Source organism: Scatophagus argus, chromosome 5, assembly GCF_020382885.2.
Source record: "Scatophagus argus isolate fScaArg1 chromosome 5, fScaArg1.pri, whole genome shotgun sequence".
Taxonomy (NCBI): domain Eukaryota; kingdom Metazoa; phylum Chordata; class Actinopteri; family Scatophagidae; genus Scatophagus; species Scatophagus argus.
Window position 1 is genome coordinate 20,423,485 of NC_058497.1, and position 21,644 is coordinate 20,445,128.

General features: G+C 41.8%; 1 protein-coding gene across 7 annotated transcripts in view; it reads left to right on the forward strand.

Annotated features, from left to right (window-relative positions):
- The window catches only part of robo1 (roundabout, axon guidance receptor, homolog 1 (Drosophila)), a 290,091-nt gene that overhangs the window by 164,368 nt on the left and 104,079 nt on the right, over positions 1-21,644 (forward strand). For 5 of the 7 annotated variants that reach the window (XM_046389557.1, XM_046389563.1, XM_046389560.1 and 2 more), the window contains one exon: positions 19,478-19,804. In XM_046389557.1, the coding sequence (XP_046245513.1) occupies positions 19,478-19,804 (327 nt within the window). Of the gene's footprint in view, positions 1-2,272; positions 3,207-3,294; positions 3,742-19,477; positions 19,805-21,644 lie in introns of those variants that run through there. The other 2 variants (XM_046389561.1, XM_046389562.1) reach the window with 2 other exon arrangements.

Consider the following 21,644-nt stretch of genomic DNA (forward strand, 5'->3'; position numbering starts at 1 on the left):
CACAGAGAAAAGTGAGATCAAACCTGAATACAAAAAGATTTGATGCAACATTATACTGTGAAACTGTGGTGATTGATTCAGGTGGGTCTATGGGCAGAATAGTCTAAGCATATGGATATTTTTAGGATGTGGATGTTCTTTGAAATCCAACAGTGCAATTATACCAGTAAAATAACAATTATCAGGGTCTTTCTCTACATGTTGCACATTCCTTTCATAATATTCTGTAATTTGCAGTCAATGTGAGTAACAGAGAGGGAAGAGCACCGGTGATCCATGATAACAGTGTCTGTTTTGTGAGCCACCTTTTTTTTGGGCATTTTTTTTTTCCTTTGCTGGGCTACATCAAAAATCTGAAATACTCACATCCTCTTGTAGCAATCAGCCCTTCCAGACACCCCCACTTCCCCTTCCCTGGTGGGTCTAAGTGAGGTGTTTGCTCATAATTGTTTCTATGTTACAGTTCCCTGCTGCTGGCTGGAGGAAATTTTACTATTCAGTCTGTGGTATTCAGGTGAACAGCCACTTCACCAATCCAGGGCTTCAGAGCTTTCAGGAAAACAGGGCGCATGAGAAGCAAGTGAGAATGGAGTGTGTAAAACTTCAATAAAATACACACATTGATGAATGAGAAATGAAAACATGCTCAGAGAAGACTTTTAAATATGTCAGTTGGGTAACATTCAGCATACAGAATTGTCTCAAACGTGTGTATAAAGACATGCAAAGGTCACTGAAGGGGACCCAAAGGTTAACATAGATTTAAGTTTTGGGGGCAAACAGCTGCATGACTGTTGATTAACAGCATGATTTTGATGATCAACCTCTTTACCGACTATTGATAAGATGCAAATCTTGACGTTTTCATATGTGTGAGAATATGATTGATTGTGTTTGTTTAATTATCGTGTTTGAAATCTGTGCATTTGTACTTTTTACTGTAAAATGTGCGAAATGGAGTCTTGTTGTGGTTCTGTTGAAAAAAGCTTAGAGAGGTAAATTTCACTCCGGTGAAAATGAATATTGCATCTAATTAGAAGTAAAAATGAAGAAAAAAGAACCTTCATTCAGCACTGATTAGTCAAACTCATTATGCCTTTCACTGTAAATGAGTGTCATCAAAGAATAAATGTAATGATTCTCCACTGGTCAGCATACAAAACTGAATCTTCATTTAAGTATTTGGAACATCTGAACTTGAAGCGTCAACTAACACGTTCTTGATGAAAACAGGTTCGGGCAGCCTTCACTGGAGGGCGCTGTTTAGTTACAAATATTCAGTGGAGCCAACGTAGACGTTTTGAGCTGAGCTGAGAACTGTGGAAATGTGAAGGTCTTTCAGCTCCACTTCTTTTTTTTTTAGTCATTTGACATCATTTAAAGCAAGATAACTTACATATATAGTTCTAACTGATACTTTCCAGATCTAAAAGCTATGCTCTGTGTTTAAAGTTGGTCGTGACTAAAAGGTTCAAAGAAAAAGCAAGCTCTTGGCTAAATTTATCACACCACTGCAGAGAAAGTCTGGTTCACTGAAGTCTGAACTGAAATGAGATGAGAAACATATTTCTTGTGTGGGTGAGTCCCAAGTTTATGTCACATTGGGGGAAAATGTTAAATTGGGGACACGGATGAGCAGAAAGATCGTCAGTGCAGATTTGAGTTTACCATATGCTGTCATAGTGCACTGATGAGCATTGACTTTTGGTTGCTTCTTTTGACTCACATTTACATACAATTATATGGTTATCTTACAGAATCAGAATTAAGTTCTCATTCCAGTGTGGGCAATAAAGGCCTGCATATAGAGGTTTAAGGTTTTACATTTAAAACAAAATGTGTTCAAATAAAATTAGTCCACCTATGCAATATATCATGTTTGTACCTCTCATGAGTTTCATCCTGTAATACATTTCAGAAGGATAAAAACTATAATTCACTAGCTAATATTGTTCATAAATTTGCAGTAATGGACTCTGAAACCACAGGAGACAAAACAAAACCTTAAAGTATTTCAGAACCTTTATATAATAACCAGGCTATTGAGTTCCAAAAGCATTCTGTTTAGTCCCCTTAGGCATATTAATGAAATTTGGTGGTTACATATGTTTTTAGTCATGAACCGCAGAAGGAATAAAAACAACATGTCCGAATAGTTTTATAAGCTTTCTCTTATTGTTGGACTTAGTTAAAGAAAATACAGTAGCCTGCCAGTGTGCGCCGTGTAACCGCGCTGCTCGGTGGGATCCAGGCGGGAAGAGGTTAAATTTCTTCTCTGGGAAACATTGTTGGGTCTATGGAGGGGGTAGAAAGGCGCGTACCAATTGACGAGGCATTCCGCTTTCCTTGAATGAAATGCTGTGAATATGAATCCGTATTCCCCCCCCTGACGCCTGATGTTCGGGGTGTGCGACTTGCACGACGGTCGAGCGCAGTTGCAGCACAGGAGAAACGGGGGAAAAGTGATGGAAAAGTTGCACTGATCTTCCGTCTGGATCCAGTGGATGAGGGAGGACAGGACTAACTCGCGAAGTTTCCGATCTCAAGTGACAGATTCTGAATTGGACTGAAATAATGTGACTGCAAGGACAGAGCCTTTTAGCGAGGACTACAGCGACCGCTCGCGTTATTTTACTCACTTTTCTCTCAACTTTAAGTCACGACGGATTTCTTCATTTGACCTTTTTTTTTGCACAAAGGAACTAAATGATTTGAATGAGATCGCCTAACTGCTCTGAGCGCACGGCAGTAACGGGATGAATTCAGTGAAAGGACAGAGCTCCCCTACTTCTCTGCAGATCAGATTTTTTTCCTTACATTTCTAATACATGCCATCATTGAGTTCAGCTGAACTACTGAAACGGTGCATGTGTTGAGATTTCGTGCTGTTTGGGACTGTTTTGTATATTTTTTCCCATCTTTTGAAGCCGTCTTTTCGACCATAACAAGAAGCGAGCTCTTGATAAACTGCTTTCGTACTGTTACATACTGCTGTTTGTACTCAGAAACCAAACTCTGGCTGGAACATTTTCAAACTGTGGCTTCTGAGATTTTGTTTTGCAGTTTGACATGAAGGAGTGGATGCCTAAATTGCTTTTTGAATAATTTGGATTACACAAGCACATTTCTCATAGAGAGACGTTGAATTATGTCTTCAACTTCTATTGGATTTGTATTTCTGTTAGGAATTCTCCATGTGTGCTCAGGTAAGCCGGTGATCATTATTCAGATTACATTTGTTTGCTTTTTATTTAAAAAAAAGTCAGGACAAAAAAAAAGGGTTGTTAATTACATGTGAAGCCACAGGCTTTATAGTCATTCTGTTAGGCTACAGTACACTTCAAATCATTCAATAAGGTATCAAAATGTATGACCAAATGCATTTTGGCCCCTCAATGAAAAATAGTTGGGTTGTGGCAGAGCAAATGTAGACACATACTTTCCCAACCACAAGAAAACCCATTTTGAACATTGGACTTTTGTCAAACAGTTTGTTTTAGGCCTTGGTGTGATGCCTCTGGTGCATTTTGAGCTTCATGCTTTGAAACGAAGAAGTCAACGTTGACACACACAGCAGTGCAATTTCTAAAATCTGTCAGGGTAAAGGGGTCATCTAACTTTTAAGAGCTGAGTGCACAAAAAGTCATACGCAAAGTGCTGAAGCCATGTGAGATGAGTGCAGAGAGCAGCTATCATCCTTCATGCAGACGGCTCGAGCCCCTGCGGACTCTATGTTTCCATGTATGTTGTGATTCTGCTTATTACTGCTGAGTACAACATTTTATTTATGTATTTAAAATGGAAATCTGCAGCAGATCAAATGCCTGCCCTTGTATTTTTTTCTTGTTGTGCTAATTCAGCTTTCTGGTATTTATGCAGTTTATGCAGAGCTTCAACAGATTGGCTTCAGCTGTCTTTGTCTTCCAGTCCAGTTGTATTTTTTCTTAATATATTACGCATTATTCCTTCTCACCCATCACATGGAGGTCTCTATAGAGGTCCTGGACCATTATAGCTGTGGTTTTCCAGGTCAGTTGATTCTGAGTTTTATGGAAGCAAATGCCTGCTACCCCATTAGAAGACATTAGGAAAAGTGCATCCTGAATGGGAGCTTGTGGGGAATTTTCCACAAAGGAAGACTTTGTGCAAAATCTGTATTCAAAAAAAGAGAACAGTTTGAGACAAAAATCATTCATAAGGTAGTTCATTTATTTATATAATACTCCTAATAAACCTCCTGTACCAGGCCATCTACTGTTTCTTGTAGCGTAAACACACCTATATAATTCCCAAAGTAAAAGCGCATGAGTTTTAACATTTAAACTCAAGAAGCCATTTGGTTGCTTACTTGTCGCAACTCTGTCTTTTTCTAGATGTCCCTAAAAGTCCATCTGCATGAGGGATTTCAGTCATTCTCAAAGTGAAAAATCTTAATTATGTGGCTCGGCATGTTTGTCAAGTTTTTGAGGAAGTGTGTTTCTGCAGAATTTCATCATCCGCATTCACATGTTAATCATGTTTTCTGATTCATTTCCTGAATTGGGTCTTTGTTTTCTGTGAAGAGGCAGAGATGTGGTGATTGGGAAAGCCTGTGACACCGCAGTCGTTTGAGGAAACACTGTAGCACCTAAACAGGAAGTAGGGTCAGAGGTGAGCGTTTAAGGCTAGGTGGTGGCTCAGTGTGCTCCACCCTCGGCCAGATCCTGAGCCTGGTTTGAGCCGCTAATGGTCCGGTCCTGTGAGAAAGACCACCAGACACCAGGGTTTCCAATTACGCCGAGCTGTGGAGATGTCTGGGGATGTTTTCTGGTGAGAGGCGTGAGAATAGGGCCTGCTAATAGAGATGGCCTGGACAGCAGATACTCAAAGGATTGGTCTTGGATTAGACACTAGTGTCAGGAAAATTGGATTACACGCCACTTGCCAGGAAAAAAAAAAAAAATCATATTTGCTGCTAATTGGAGAATTAACAACTTCATTCTAGTGCAGGGAAAGTATCAGATCTCCTTATAGTAAATTCTTAATGGTGTTTAGTAACATAAATGTGGATAATATTAAGATTATTTTCACATTGCTGGCCTGGTTGAAGGAAAATAATTTTATACTATTTGTATATATATAATACAGGGAGAGAGATGACCTTTGCCCCTTGTCAGATTCTTGGTGACTTGCCTATTGCTGCCTTTCCCTGTCTGAAGGTTGTAAATTGATACCTCCATCTATCGTGTCTCACCCTGTTATCAGGCGATCTGTCCTCCTGCCATACTCTAAACCGTTGTTATCTCCTCTCCAAGTGCTCGTCAGACCTTTTGCTCACCTCTGAGGTACCATTCAGATGAGGGCAAGAGGTGACTTTTCACACTCTGGATTACTTTGGGGAGATAGGGGCTGTTAAAATGGTTTATAGTAACAGGCGGGATCTAATTTCACTGCAAATGTCAGACCTCTTTTCTAAAAAAAATATGCATCCATGTGTTGCAAGCTCTTTGGATGATTCTATCCAAGCATAGCAGTTTGTAGAAGTGTATGTGCTAGTGTCGATAAAAATATGGGCTGTGGGAGTGGTGCCCTGGTAATCAGGCCCAGCCCCAGCAGCACCTAGCCGTTGAGGTCTTGACAAATTGACTCGTAAGTGCTGATAAATTGCAGAGCCCCTCCACCTCCTACATCATGACGATGTGACAGGACACAGCAGGCTGCAGGGCCAATTAATGGCCAGAGAGCACAGGTGAGACCCATCTTTGTCTCCTGTCTCCTTACGATTACCTTTCACACAGCCTGGAAACATACTCATTAAAGCCAACCCCTCCCTTCATCATCTTCCGCAGTTACTGACTTATTTTTATCAGTTTTGTGAAATAAGGTATCTGGTATTCCAAGTAGCCCAAAAATAATGTTGTTATTCACAGTTTAACCCTCTGAACTGGTGCTGTGTGAGGTGACTTGAGAATCTTAAAGGAGGAGAGTCTCTGTTCTGTTGTGTTGCCTCTTTCCCTGAGTTGACAAATCTCACACCTATGTGAGGTGACATTGTCCATAAAGCTATATCTCTATAATTTCCTCTAATACACATTAATCTGATCCTAATCCAAATCAAGCAGGGTTTTACACCCTAAGATCCAGGATTAGGTCGACTTTGGCTTAGTGAAACCACATGGAGGAATGTGGGAGGGCAGCCCGTGTCCTCTTCCTGCTCATGAGAACTGGGACTAAGTCGTTAATGACTGACTGTATAAACATTTCAAATCAGTTTGTTTCAGGGCAAATAATTAGGCGGAGACTCTTAATGATCTGCTTTACCCTCAACTGCTCTTCCTTTAATGACCTAAAGGCACCCCTTAATTGGATTAATTAATAGATCCATCTGACGTCAACAGTTTGTAATTCGTAGTGACTGCATCTTGACTGATACGCCTGTCTGCACAGAGAATCAGAGGATTTAGATAATTCTGTAAAACTTGGAATACATTCCAATACCCCGTGTGTCACCCTCGCGGTATTTCAAATTCCACAGGAATTAACTGCCATGTCTCACCAGGCTTCAGTTTAGACAGTCAAAACTGGGGAGACTTACGCCTATGGCTTGCTGATAATGTTGTTATGACTTACTTAGCAAGTATCATTTTGTTAAATTGTCCGTCAGTATAAGCTCTAAAAATGTATAGCCAGACAAAGTTAAGCCGTCTACACTAAGAATACTGTGGAACATAACTTCATATAAGCTTTTTAGTCTGCGGTCGGCTGTGTCCAGGATATTAGACTCATGGGTCAGTCAGGATAGTAAATGCATCTTGTTCCGACATGGAGGACAAACATTCCCTGTTGCCAGTCTGTGCTGAAGTTATAAATGACATGTCCCTATAGGTTGAAAGGTGTTGTCTGGTTTATGTCTCGGTTCACAAATGCCACGCTTTGCTTCCTGTTATGAAAAATGCAGAGAGTTTGTATTACAGATATAGTAATGCATGAGCATATTATGTAACGCTAATCTGCGTTTGATTCTACATTTTATATGCATGTTTACTTGAGCATCGCTGTGGATTAGTTTCCCCATGACTCCACTAATATAGATGTGAGCGAAACGGAAGGACTGAGAGGAGAGGTGGGGAGTGTGTGTGTGTGTGTGTGTGTGTGTGTGTGTGTGTGGAGTGGCGAGAGGAAGCTTAAGGAATCTCTTCATCCTCTTACCCATCCCCCGCATTTTTTTGTTTTGTCCCAATTTTTTAAGACTTGCCTTTTTTGGTGGCTGGTCAGTGCAGAGCCCTTCTTAAATAAAGCAGGCCGACACGCAGAAAAAAGCCTGTGGGGATGGGGAGGCCACATTGTGTCGCCTTAACAGGGTGATTGTAAGGCATGGAGGAGGGGAGGAGAATGGTTCACAAGGGACTCAGGGTGTGTGTGAGGAGTGTAAGGGGGGTGTGCGGCAACACAAAGGCTACCCCAGGGTGTGGAAGGGGGTGGGGGGGCGGCGAAGAACGGAGGACGAAGGGGAGGACGGAGCAGTCAAACATACCATGATATGCCAGCTCTGGGAATACTCTTGATCTGGCTCCTTCCTACTGGTCCCTCATGGCATAGAATGTGCTGATTAGGGCGATAGTGGTGAAAAACTGTGAGGCAAGGGCACTGGTGGCATTTTTTTTTTCTTTTAAAGGTAAATATCTGGGGAAGTGTGAGGTTAATTTCTGAAAGTGCTGAGTAAATAAACGATCCTGGCACAAAGCGTCAGTGTGGAGGGTTTGGTGTAGCATACCTCATGTACCTAAATTCTGCATACTCAGGAACTCCCAGGAGGCTTGCCCTGGGCCTGGCGTTTGCTGTGGTGGAGAAGACATGCTACCGTGGGGTGTTCTACTTTGTGCATTTTAAAAAGGCCCAGACCTCCCTTCCTTTCATTTTCTCCACTGGGGAGACTGAGAGGTTGCATTGAAGACAGCCTTTCCCCACTATCCTTCTTTTCTTTCTCTCTCCCTGAGCTCAGGCCTCCTCCCAGCCTCTGTGACCATTCTATTACCCTCTCATTGCAAGGCCTGGATACACTTTTGAAATGCTAAACCTCTCTTTGGTTATAACTGACAGGGGAAAATACCATTAAAAAGGCTGAGAGGAATAGATTGAATTAGTAGTTAAAAGAGAGACTGCTAATTAGTTGATTAATGTCTTTGGTCCCTCCCCCTCTTAGCTACACCATCAAGGTTCCCTCTGGTGACAGAGTTCTCCCCCTCTGTCAAATATTATTTTCAGTTGATTTCAAAACTTGAAACATAATCTACACAGCACAATTCACACATTGTGAGATTGAGCTTTAAAATCCACTCTCATCATGAGCTGTATCGGTAACTTTCCGTACGAGCTCCAGGGGGGTAATTCTGTCACAGTGATAAAAGTAGGAGGGGTGTGCTCTGTTTAAGAGGAAGTGCTGGAAAACATAATTAATGAGAAGGTGACCTTGAAATTCATTATTATAGGACTGCTTTTTGAGCCGCTCCCACCATTCAGCTGTAACCATAGTGAGGAGGATTCAAATAACTGGGTGAATTTCCAGCCTGTAGATACACAGTCTCACTGAGTTGGGAGATTAACTTTAATCCTGATCTATTATGAGGCTTACTTACTTTTCCGAAATTGGTGACATTTTCTTTAAATCTGATGTCACCATTGAAATGAGCACAATAATCCTAAACAGTCCCAAATCCTTTGCTGTTGATAATGTGTGTGTGGTGCCTCTTTATGTTTGTAAAAAGTGCAAAGGCTATGCTAACCTTTGAACGGGAATGACACTTTTGACGTGTACGGAGAGCCTCAGGATTCTCACCTTTATAGAAATCTTTTAAGCTATACTCTTCAGTTTTTAAATACTTGCAGAGCTATTTATCAGTCCTCCTTGGACCATATCAGTCTCCCTCCTCTGCACTCACTTTCTCTCCCTCCCACGTCCCTTCTCCTTGCTTATACAGTGAAAGCTCTAATTGAATAACAATGGTAGTCATCGGGTGAAAGACAGGTTCTTCAGGCTTTAAGCACAAGGTTGCTTTTGCATTTGACTGCGTGTCTGTCACCAAGTCTTAATCAGAAGCTTCATAGTTCAAATTATTAAAAGTGCACTTTGGTTTAGAGCCTCACCTTTATTTCCATACATGCACTTCAGCAATCTCACCTTTTTTGGCTCAGGAGACATTGTTGCAAAATGACTGAAGGTTCCCTGTGATAAATGCTGTCCTACTTGACTGTTGTGATTCTGACATTCAGTGCTGACAGCCAGTGTTTATCCTTCACTTATTATGTCCCCTGTTCACTGCATGGTATTCACTTCATTCTCCACCTCTGCTTAATGCTTTAATGATAATGACGAGCAACTTTTCGACATCTTGAGGTGTATTTGCATCCTTTTCTTGGATAGCCAGCACCACAGTCATTCAAAATGTATTCTTTACTCTTTGATTTTGATTGAATTGAGCTTATGCCTCCTTTTTTTGCATTTGCTTTATACTCAGAAACCACTTGCACACATGGGCTTTGTATTTGTACTCATGTTATATTTCCTCCCTTTTAGTATGCAATGGCAGACTACACCGCTCTTGAAGGTACTAATAAAGCATAAATGATGCTTTTCAAACCATATATAGAATTAGCTGCATCCCAGATCATTTTTTAAGAGAGACAGTGGAAAAATCAATGTAACACAGTGTCAGAGGAAAGAAGAAAAGATATCCTCCGGGTGGTTGTTTCTGCTTACAAAACAGTTTGAAAAGGCTGTTGGTGATAGGGATATTTTGTCTCTTGCATTTGTCATCACAGCTGTCTTGCACAGATCTGATTTCGCCCTCCGTCTCCAACTCTGGAAGAAGACAGTTTTTTTTTCAGACAGTATTTCTACTGGCAGGTGTAGAAAACTGGGACAGATGGGAATTAAGGAACTGGGATACATTTATGATCAAGTCATGTTTTGTTATAGCATGAAAAGAAAACAGTATTTGATCAGAAACAGTGTGTACCTGGACAGTTGGTGTGTGTTTTGAGGAGAGGACGTGGTAAGTGGGTGCTGGAAAGCAGACAGGCCAGTGAGCAGTTGTCTGCAGAAGGAAATTTAATTTTAATGCCAGACTGGGCACAGTCTCCCCTCCATGGACATCTTGAAAAAGGCTCCCTGGCAGACTTTGCCCCTTCATTAATTTTGACCAAATATTTACTGTGCATCACATAGCATGCCTTACATCCCACTCTCATTTTTCCAGGCCAGGTTTTGAACAGTTTGGGGCGATTTGTGTTCCATTTGTAGTCCATTTGGACTCAGGCCATGCCCCACTCAGCAGGCTCGTGCTGGTGTCTCTGGGATCCTGCCACATGAGAAACTGGCTCCACTGAGTCTTAACCTACGCTATGCCTCTGGGAGCCACGTTTCACTTTAATAATACCTTGAATCCACAGCTACAGTGTATGAACAACTTTCACGTATATGCATGCACATGCACAAGCTTTCTCACATTGACAGTTCAATGCTATGTGCTCTATGCTTACCCTTTTAACCTAAAGGGCACCATAGGGAAATGTGCCAGGTTTCTGCACTTAGACATTACCGTCGTACCCTCGTCTGAATGCTGTAACTGAAATTCCCTTTCAACACCCAGCTGTCTGAGATTTGCCTGTGAATGTGTTTGGCCGAACATTTAGAATAGCCTACATAAGGTCATCAGCTCTGCTCTCAGGGACTGTAATATAACACTGGTCCAACAGTGGGCCTGTATCAGCCGCTGCCATCAACTAAATAACATTTAAAAAGCATTAGGTGCTTTTTGGCCATGCCTGCACAGATTCACTTTGGCATCTCTTCAGAGCTGCTCTTTTTCTTGGCAAGGAGCCCAAATGCCATACTCCCTGTGACTGGACTGTGCCAGCTGAGTGTGCTGGTCCTTCCTCCTCCTCACTGCTCACCAGCCCCTCCCCTTGCCTTTCTAACCCCTTTCCACCTATACCAGTCCCCTTATGGCCAGTCCCAGGAACAGAAATCAACTCCAGAGAGTCACCTTGGAAAGAGCAGACCACTGCACCACATTGGCATAAACACAAAACTGAGCAGACAGCAGATTTTGAATTAAATTAAGCATGCTGTTTTGTTTACATTAACCCTGCAGCAGTGTTCACATTCAACTATTATTGCACCACATAGTGTGCAATATAACCATACATATATTAAAAGCATGTTCATAATCTGTGCTTTCAATTATACATTTGGTTTTTTAAATACTAAAGAATGCTTTTGCTGGAATCCAATTTATTAAACTCTTGAGGATTTCAAGTCCAGGAGCTCATGCAAGAAGTTAGCAGCGAGACACCCGCCGTCCCCTGTTGGGAAATAAATGTACCAGCATATTCAATTACCCTTGCTTCTGCTATCCTGCTGTTGCAGGCTGCTTTGATGTATCACTGAGAACGCACTGGTCAAACCTCATTAAAAACAGGCAATGCTGGAAAACAAAAACAAGAAGTAATTGCCCACTCATACTCCCTTGCGTTTCTTTTTTCCGTAATCCCTCCCATGCTCCGGACCTTGACTGCGTCGCATACAGATGCCGTCTAATAGAGGGTCTGAGCCTGTCACATATTAATTACAGCTCTTTTCCTGGGATCTCTGCTCTTCTGAAGGAATGACATCCCTGACACCCGTGTTGGAGTACTTTCATGAGAAATGCAGGCTGGCTTTTCTTCTTAGATCTTTTCTGTGAATATGCAGGGTCGACTGCAGGAGTCTGTGAGCCTGCTCAAAGTCACACACACATGCACACCATGAATGGATTGATAGATAGATAGATAGATAGATAGATACTAGACAGTCTGACATATACGCTTAAAGACCGACTGACTCTTTGCATCCATCCTGCTCTGCTCAGCCCATTTGCCTGCATGGTATCTAAAGCCAATATGACAGGCAGCTTCCTAACAAGCATTCCAGTCTTTTCCACTACAGATTTCCTCCTTGTCTGAGCGAATGGATATAATAAAGCATAGGAACTACATTTATCCTGCAGGAATGAATTGTGCCCTCGTGGCCTTCTGCAGAGTTTGACAGCTTTTATTTGTGTCTAATGACGCTCACTGGAGCAGCTTGGCATCAGGAGGAAGTCCAACTCATCCACAATTGTGTCCCTTGGGTTTATGTTGAAATTCATTATTGTATAGCGCTTTTCCCCTCGTCTTGTCTTTTCACAGTTACTCCCTGTTGTTAAGTTGTTGACGATATATAACATAACATACTATGGCTATTTAAATTGCGAGAAGAAAGCTTTATTTGTATTATTAATAAATAAACCACCTTTGTATATGGAGTTTCCTTCCAAAACTTTTATCCATGAGCTTACAGAAAAAAAACAAAGAGTTTTTAGAGACAGACGAAACAAAGATTTCCTTGTTGTCGTTAGTTGATTTAAGAGGTGTTTCATGAGCATCAACACTTCTTTATCAGACTTGGGATCATGCCTGGTGTTTTCCAAATGTGTCAGGCGCATTTGGGAAATGCCTGGAGCAGAAGTGGAAATACTGCTCCTATTGTCATAGCTTCAGACGGGGGGCCCCAGAGCAGGATGGACCCCAGCGTCCCAAAGGAGCACTCTTCTGGGGCTGTCTCATTCCCGGCCTGGCCTGCATTGCCAGGGGACAGCCAAGGATGTGGTCCCCAGCTGACAGAGCCAGGACCTGGGGCTGCTGCTCTGGGCCGATGGGGCGTTTGTTGAATCCCATCCTGATGAGCAATTGTGATTATACTAAAGCCCCAGAGCTTATGCTGGTAACTTGTGGTCCTGTAGACACAAGAGGGTGTGCTGCTTGTTTATGGTACTGTTCGCAGATTTGTCACCCTTTATATGACAAAAGACTATTAGGATGATCAAAGACAAAAACAGTGATAATAATGAGACGCTTGGTCTTACTTTTAACCAGTGTTACCTTTCCTCTGTATCAGCCATTCTATCGTTTGAAATTAATTTAATTATTATTGTAATGATTGAATAAATCTGACTGTGGTCATGACCTTGTTCAATGTCTTGGCCTTAATAATAACAAAGGAGCTTTGTGTCATGTTTGCGTTTCAGTCTGCAGAAGCCACAGTGCATTCAGATATCAATAGGAGCATTGTAGTCATCTCTGAGCATGTAGACTTACAGATAAACAGTCAAATAGTGTCGTGTTGGGCCACAGTGTTGTTTAAAACCTCTCAGGTAGTGCGAGTCAGGTGTTCTTTAATTAAAACAGCACAAAATTGGATGATGGTACTAATTTTTAATATTTATCTGCTCTCAAGTGCTGTTGAAGTATCAGCGAGGTAACTATACTCCGTTGTGTTTGGTAAACGGAGACAAAGAGATGAGGAAAGAAAGAGGCCATAAAGATATCCATCATCCCCCTCCATATCCCCACCTCTGGGTCCCCACACACACTCACACACAGGGCTCTAATCCTGCCTCTTAGGAGTGTAAGTGATAGCCTTGTGTAACATTAAAAACAGGTCTGATCTGATGCAACTGGCAAAGTCATTCATGCGCCGCCTTCCAGGGTGGGATCCTGATGTGGAAACGGTAAAAGATTCAGTTTCACTTTTCCTGTTAATGTCATCTGATCAGTAGGAGTACGGTACTTTGCCTTTTCTCTCTGTTTCCGTCTACCTCTGCTTCTCCTGCTTATCTTTGCCCTCTTTTGCCGTTATCTTCTCTAATTCAACAGAAAAGGGTGCCTTTTCTTTTTCTTTCAGTCATTTATTGGCAGGCACCGTCCCGAGCAGGCGTGGCTCCAGCCTCCGCCTGGCTACCCCAAGGGACACGCCCTCTGCTCTTATCTCTGCCATAAATCCCTCTTAAGTCCCCTAATCACAGATTAATGGCACTGTAGATAGGGAGTGCCCTACTGTGCTTGGTCTTCCTTATCACGTACCCATATTCCATATCTCTTCGTTTGCTCAGCTGGACATTTGATATGGGCTGTGATGATATGGCTCAGGCTGGTGAAACAGGTCTCAAATTTTAGCATCTGTCTTTATGAGATTCTATGACCTCGAGCATCTTTATGGAGGAAATTAAACTTTATTACAATATTGCTCAAGCAATCACATGCAATGCAATATAGGCTGGGATTGTTTGCCTCAGTGAGAATGGAAGTGAATGACCAAGCATTGTGAAGTTATTATTCAAGGAAGTAGACACATTATCCTGTCTCAGTACATCAGGGGACCACACTGACTACAGATCTACATTGCCTCACTGTCCTTCTCCCCCATGACTTCTCTGAGGTAAAAGGCTGGTGCTTGGCTCCTTTCCTCTTTTGTCACAATCTGCCAAAATAGGAGTCATGGACAGGAGCCGTGAGAGGCGGAGGCACATTTATTTTTTCATTTAAGGAAATCACTGGACCCGAACTTATTACTTCAGCTAGGTGATTGCTTGTCTGTTTTCTTTTTTGTCTTCCTTTCTGCTTCCCTCCATCTTCATGCAGAGAGTGATTAGTAATAAAAGTTAGTACACATCATGTTGCCTGTGGGGGTACATGAGCTTTTAATTGCAAAGGGCAAACATGCTGTGTTTAAAGAATGACAGTGCCTCTTCTAGAGCTGACCCCGTCTGGCTTTTTTCTTGTCCTGAGGCTGCTCAGAGTCCAGGTTGTAGTTCTAGTGGTGTCTTCAATGTCTTCAGTCACAGTAGTGAGATCGATTGCTGCCTCCCAGACATGTAAACATTGAAGCACCACAAACAAGATTTTATTGTATTTTCTTGTAGTTGACGTATTGGCCATTTACACTAAACATTGTCAGTGAAATTCTCCCATTTGTAGCTGTAGGAGTTAGTATGTAAATTACACACAGTTAATAGTGCAGCTCATGTGGAAGAAATAGGATCAATAAAAAGTGAGGGTGAGTTAATAAAATTGAGTTTAAATATATATTTCCCTTTTCTTACAGGATATATGTGTCATCAGTATTTGCGTTGGGGATATTATTTGTTTTTTATCCTTTTATTATTATTTAAATTAATTCATTATTTTACCCTTTCAAATGACTTGGCTGTGTGAGAGAGAGAGACATTAAGAGCTCATATGGGTGGGAGAGAAAAAGAGAGAGAGGAAACATGCATATGGACAGAGGTGGAGATGTGAAGCACAAATTTTATGTTGATCAATCCGTGCAATCCTCAGGTTCATTAATGAAGTGACTGGACTACATTGCAAACTGGTGTCTTAGCTAACAGTGAAAGAACACTCACAGGCCTTGTTTGAACAGGTGGTTGAATGCTTGTTATTGACTTAAATTATATATATATGTTGTTAATAACTGTTGATCCTAATTATCGTGACCATTTCAATTAATACAGTAAAACAAGAATCTTGAATATTTCCATTAGTTTCTTTCACCATCCTCAAATCTGACTGACTTCCAACCCCATTGAAGTCCAAAGGGAGTACAAGGGCCCTGCTCAGCATATCACATTATGTTCCAGTATATTTGCATGATAGGTAGCAAGCTGTCTCTCATGCATATAATTTTTTATCAGATTGAGGAAGCAGGCTTATCTTGTCAAGCACAGATGCACAGTACATCAACTTGTGTTGCTGGGTGAAGATCAGGTTTTGCCTGAAGATGCAGATGAATCAGTATGAAGCTGGTAGTAAAAATATTTTGTTAATCTACATTATATGCCTTGTTATCTAATGGACAGCCAAATAATCTTGGATTCTTGACCATCACAAATCTAGTGATCATGCCCAGTCTATTAATGATTGGAGGGGGCAAAATGCCGTGGATACCACAGTGGGCAAACACCCCCAAGGTCTACACACTCTGTACACTGTATGGGTCATTCACTGGGTCTGGACACTGTCTGGTGGCTGTTGATATGGCTCTGGGGCTCTTCAGTTCTGTGTGCTTGTTGTTGCAATTGGGCTCTCATGGTTTGCTGTTCATTACTGAGATTGCTGTTAGCAGTGCAAGAAAAGTCACTGAGAATTGTAGGTTTTTTTAATTACCTCCACAGCACGCAAAGGCTCCCTCAAGCAGAGTTTAACTTTGTGTGTGTGTGTGTGTGTGTGTGTGTGTGTGTGTGTGTGTGTGTGTGTGTGTGTGTGTGTGTGTGTGTGTGTGTGCGAGTAAATGAGAAAAAAGAAACATAGAGCGCTCCAGCAAGTGAGAGGGTTAAGGGAGAAGGAGAATCTTGCCCCAGGCTCAAATCGATCAGATCCTTGCAGTAGAAGTCCCAGCTTCCCTTTGGTGAGGCTGTGTATTGCATTAGCTCATCTCACATTTTCTGTCTGGAAGCAAAGAAGGCGGGGGAGAGGGGGATAGAAACTAGGAGAGAGGGTGGTTGAAAGCAGCAAAGGAGAAGGAAGGGCAGCGCTTTGAAATAATGGAGGCTTAGATGACTCAAAGCGAGAAAAGGAGCTGAACAGCTTGGTTCAGTAGTGAACAGAGCTGCAAAATAGTGCTCTCTGTTATTCTCTTGGTTCTGTCTCAGATTTAGACTTCTGTGCCTGCTGTAAGGAAGAAATGAAGTTAGCTTGTTGGCCATTTTCTAAAAGCATGTGCCTGTAAGAGTGGGGCATGAAAGTGTTGTGCCATAGCAGAATAATCTTTAATGCCACCTATGACTTTTTTCCCTGGCAAAGGTAATGGAGCTGAGATAACTGAGATAACTCAAAGAGTGTGTGGGGATCAGCACAGACACATTCACACGATGAATTCAATCAGGAATAAGGAAAGCATAATATCACTGTGTTACTGATATGCGCTTGCACCCACTAACTGCTCAAAACACATGCAGCCTCCCAGGAATTACACACAAAACACTTATTAGAGTTCTAGTTGATGAATATTTATTTACCAGCTTATTCTTAGCAGCTTCCCTGTAACAGGATACTGTAACCTTCTGTATATTGTATTCCCAGCCTGAATCTTAATCATCCAGATCCAGAGTAATCATGTAAACAGACACTGATCAAACACAGCACTGCTGGCTGCACAGCTCTCCTCACAGTAGGCCACATCTAAATAGTTAATGGCTCCCCTATAAAACCCCAAACTTGAGACCGTTTCAAATTAGAGAGGAGCTATCTAAATCAGGAAGCGAACAGGCAGAGCAGATAGCAGCGGAGCTCTTCAAAGTCCTCTTTAATAAAACATATTAGCCTTTCTTGTCTGGTGAAGGGGGTGATGGTAGTGGTGCAGTTGCTGTAGTGGTAAGGGGTCTGTGTGTGAAAGCATGTTGAGGAGTGTTAGTTCAAGTCTAAGCTCCAGTATGCTGCCTGACCAAAGGGCTGGTCCTCATTAGCATATGGTCTGCAGGTTCAAAAGCTCAAGATGGGAGCAGGTTACAAATGGGGGTTAATTAGCCTAGTGCTTGTTGAGGCGCCTCCAATAGCCAGGAAGGACAGTTATATATATATATTATAAACTTTATTCAGCATCAGATGGCAGACTAATTCATTCTTGCTAAAGGCTTTATGTGGTGCTCTCTCCAACTCGCCGTCTATTTCTGTCTGCATCTCAGAAATGCTTTAATCTTTGCAGATGTGTTTTCATACCCACAGAGTATCAGTAGAATAACATAGAGGACCAAAACACTTTCAGATTTGCAAGGCTTCCTTTGTGAGACTTTGTCTTACTTGTGTTGCCACTAAGTAATCACAAACTGATTTAAATAAATAGAGCGGTTATTAGTCTACTGATAAATTTTGAATACGATGTTCTACAACTTAAAATGTATTGCGCTGAATCTGACGTATTCATCCATCTTAAGCACAGGATATCATTTAATTGTTTCTCACCAAAAAAATAACCAGCAGAGTATTTTGTTGCTTATTAAGAGTATCTAGTTTTTCTATTATAATTTCATCCATACACATCCTCTGCAGTTTGCGATCAGTAGTTTTAGAAAACACATGTGCAGCATATAAGCATGACACTTGTGTGCTAAAAGAGGAGCCTGCATCAAGTCTCAAGGGAACATTCAGTGTTTGCATCAGATTCATGGAAGAACAGCTATAGAAGATACATGCCAAACCTTTGAAAAAAAAGTCAAAAAGTCATAAATGTTTAGGAATGACCTGAAAAGGCTCGTGATCATGATGTCCTTCATTGGGGTACTGGATTAATTATATTTCACTGACCACACCACACATTTGCACTGAAGTGATTAATCTTTCCACAGAGCTGTCATTGATTATGCTGACTTTACCTAAAAGATAAGGCAACCACAAGAAGATGCCTTCTCAGCACCAGATTTCTAGGCTAATGGGGGGGTGGGGGTGGGCGGCGGCCACAGAAATGAGGCAGTGTGGCAAGTTCATGGGATGCTGGGTAAATTAATTGCAGGCCTGTGCCTCCAATTAGACTCGACTCCCTTTAATTGGTGCTGAATGGGATCCAAAGGCCCTATGCTGGGAGATATGGCAAGTGGGGAAAAACTCTCTCTCTTTGTCTGTGCCTCTCACACACACACACACACACACACATACACAACCTATTGTGTGTAGGTACACAATGCATTCACTACCACAAGGTCCCACCCTTCAGGAATTAACAACAGGAAGCTGATTTGCATGTAAAGCAGGTTTGATAGCCACAGCTGACTGGTCGGAGAGAGCACTAGTAATGACCTAAGATAGCACTGGGGTGTTAACCCCCTTGGCACTGCTGTTAGCTGCTCTGTCTCTCTTCAAAAGTATAATCTGTACTGCTTCTCATGCTTTGTCACTAAGCTATGCATACATCTGTATCTTATCTTTTATCTGTTAATTTCCTTTTGCCTTAAAGGTGTGTCATATTCTTGTTTACTGTTGCCTTTTTTCTTCTTTTTTGCTCTTTGATCTGAGAAATAAGAGAGTCACATAGCTAGAGCAGTGCTAAGCTTTACTGAATGAGCTGTTGATGTAATTAAAGGGTGACTTGCTCACAGATAGGTGGTTTATTTGGCCTTTATTGCTTGCATAAGCAATACCTGTTATTATACCTTAAAGAATATATTCATTACTTTCAAATTATATTGTCTGCATGCAAGTGTGATCCTCATATAGTAAATTTTGTGCAGGAGTGAGGATGCATACTTGTGGAGCATCAGTATCCATGGTATGGATAGTATGTTACTCATTCTAGTATTGCGTCTCTGGATCTGATCAAAAAGCAACAAAAGGCACAATAGGTTGACATTCTGACCTTATAATCAAAAACCAGAATATGAACATAGATACAGTTAGCACTCTGAAGTATTTAAATGAATACTAGCCCTGAATGGTAAATTTATTTCTGCTAGATATAGCAAAGATCCTTATTATCAGTTAGCAGTTACTTATAGTGAGAATAAGGTACAGCTGTTTACAACATCAGGCCTCAGGGCCCTTTGTATAATATGAGTAATATGTAATATGAGAGAGTTAAGTAAGGTATTTAAAATCTATTCAAAGGGTATAAATCCTGGTGTAAACATTCAGTTTTGTAATTTCTTCTCAGGATCCCGTCTGCGCCAAGAGGACACCCCACCCCGGATTGTGGAGCACCCATCTGACCTGATTGTTTCCAAAGGGGAGCCTGCCACTCTCAACTGTAAAGCAGAGGGGCGGCCAACCCCAACAGTGGAGTGGTACAAGGATGGAGAACGGGTGGAAACGGACAGGGACAATCCCCGTTCGCAGCGTATGCTGTTACCCAGTGGCTCCCTCTTCTTTCTGCGCATCGTCCATGGACGGCGGAGCAAGCCAGATGAAGGTTCCTATGTCTGCGTTGCCCGCAACTACCTAGGAGAGGCAGTGAGCCACAATGCCTCACTGGAAGTAGCCAGTAAGTGCAGCATGTCTTCTTATTTCTTCTTCGCTTCTAGTGTGGGTGTGAATGGAAGAGTTAGGGTTTAGATGCAGCTGAATAGCAGGCTCCAGTTTCCTCCAGTGTTTCTGTGCTCAATGTGTTCATTGAGTTGGATAATCTCTTAGGAGATGGGCAGGATGTGTTTGGCCTAACAGTCTCCATAGACCTGTGGAGCCTTGGGGGAGAAGTGGCCTGATCATTCTAGGGTGAGTGCTTCTCTAAAGGACCCTTGGTAGGTGGTCAGAGGCTACAATGGGAACAAAGCCCTTTCTGTTTTGGCCCTGCTTCTGTTTTTTGTCAGAAAGATAGATATGAGGTTTTATATCGAAAGGAATGCAATCATTGCATCTGTGTTTAGTCATCTTTTAATGAAGAGCTTTCCCACTCATTTCATTGAAGTATCAGAGATTCCTTTTATAGTCTGTTACACTCGTGCAATGACAGACCAGCTTTGATTTAAAGTGGATTTAAGCATCTCCTGGGTCAGCCAGCAGGCTGGAGACATATTAGCATGGAGTATATTTCAGTGGCTATGCAGTGTAGGAAGAAAAAAATCTTTCTAAACCATTTAGTGTTTTTGTGAGCATAGACCTGTGTTGACAAATTTGTTCCCATGATTATTTAAAGGCTGCTTTCGTTGGTGACATCAGCTCTTCAGATATATTATCTCCTTGCTCTCTTGACTGGCTGAGAGTGAAGACTGAGCAGGAGAGCTCAGATATCAACCACTCTTCTAGCATGCCCAGAGGCTGTCACCAACCCTCTTACTGTAATCTAATCAAGATGGGGAAAGAAAGTATCGTGTGTGTGTGTGTGTGTGTGTTTCGATATGTGCATGTGAGTGTAGATATGCATGTGAGTGTGTGGGGTTGATGGGCTGAGCTTGGGCTCCTAGGTTTTTTAGGATAATAGTCTTGAAGTGTCGATCAGATAGAATTGTACTGTTTGCTGTGTAGTTTAGAATTCTTTCTGTATTAGTCTGCAGGTGTTAAATGGCTCTACTCTTAATGCATTTTTCAGTATTTTCTGTCTTCAGTGCCAGATTAGTGAAATGTAAAGTAAGACATATCAGATTGTAGATCTTCTTGATCATACACTGTGTTTTTATGATGTATTACTTGAGCCCTGCTGTTAAATTAAGTGTAGAAATACAAAGGGATGAGCTGCAGAAATGCAGTGTGGAGCTAGTAGTGGTCCAGTTGGTGTGTTGTCCTCATACGTTCTGCAATGCCCAGTGCAAGCCAAGCATTACAATTCTGCACAATTTAAATGTAATTATCCAAACTACTTTTGAGGCAAAGCAAGTTCATGAAATATGAATATAAAGTAATGCAGTAAGACTCAATTGTTTGGCAAATATCACAAGTTACCCACAGGTCAGAATGCTGAAAATATTTTCCCTAGTAGCAGATGATATACTGTGTTTATTTCAGAGGTGGGTTTTTCAAGAAGAAAAAACAAGACAGTTGGCAGGACTCACGAGGACCAGAGTACAGAGTACCACTGGCTGTTCCTCAAGTTTGGCCTGCTTATTCTGTATAAGGTTCAAACAGACCCATAATGACAAGCCACTGTGCTCCAGCCCTCTCTCTGCCCCTCGCTTACTTAGCGTCTCTGACTCCCCTCTCTGCAGCTCGTGCTTAACTACATATAATTATGTTGTCGGAGCAACCGGGATGGAACCCGTCCATAGAAAAAGAAAAGGCCAAGACGCGCTGATATTTCTTTACAAGGCTTCATTTAAACTCCAAAGTGGAGAAACTACAAGCCACAAATCTGACTCACGAGAACATCTAAGAAAGTTTTAGAGCATTTT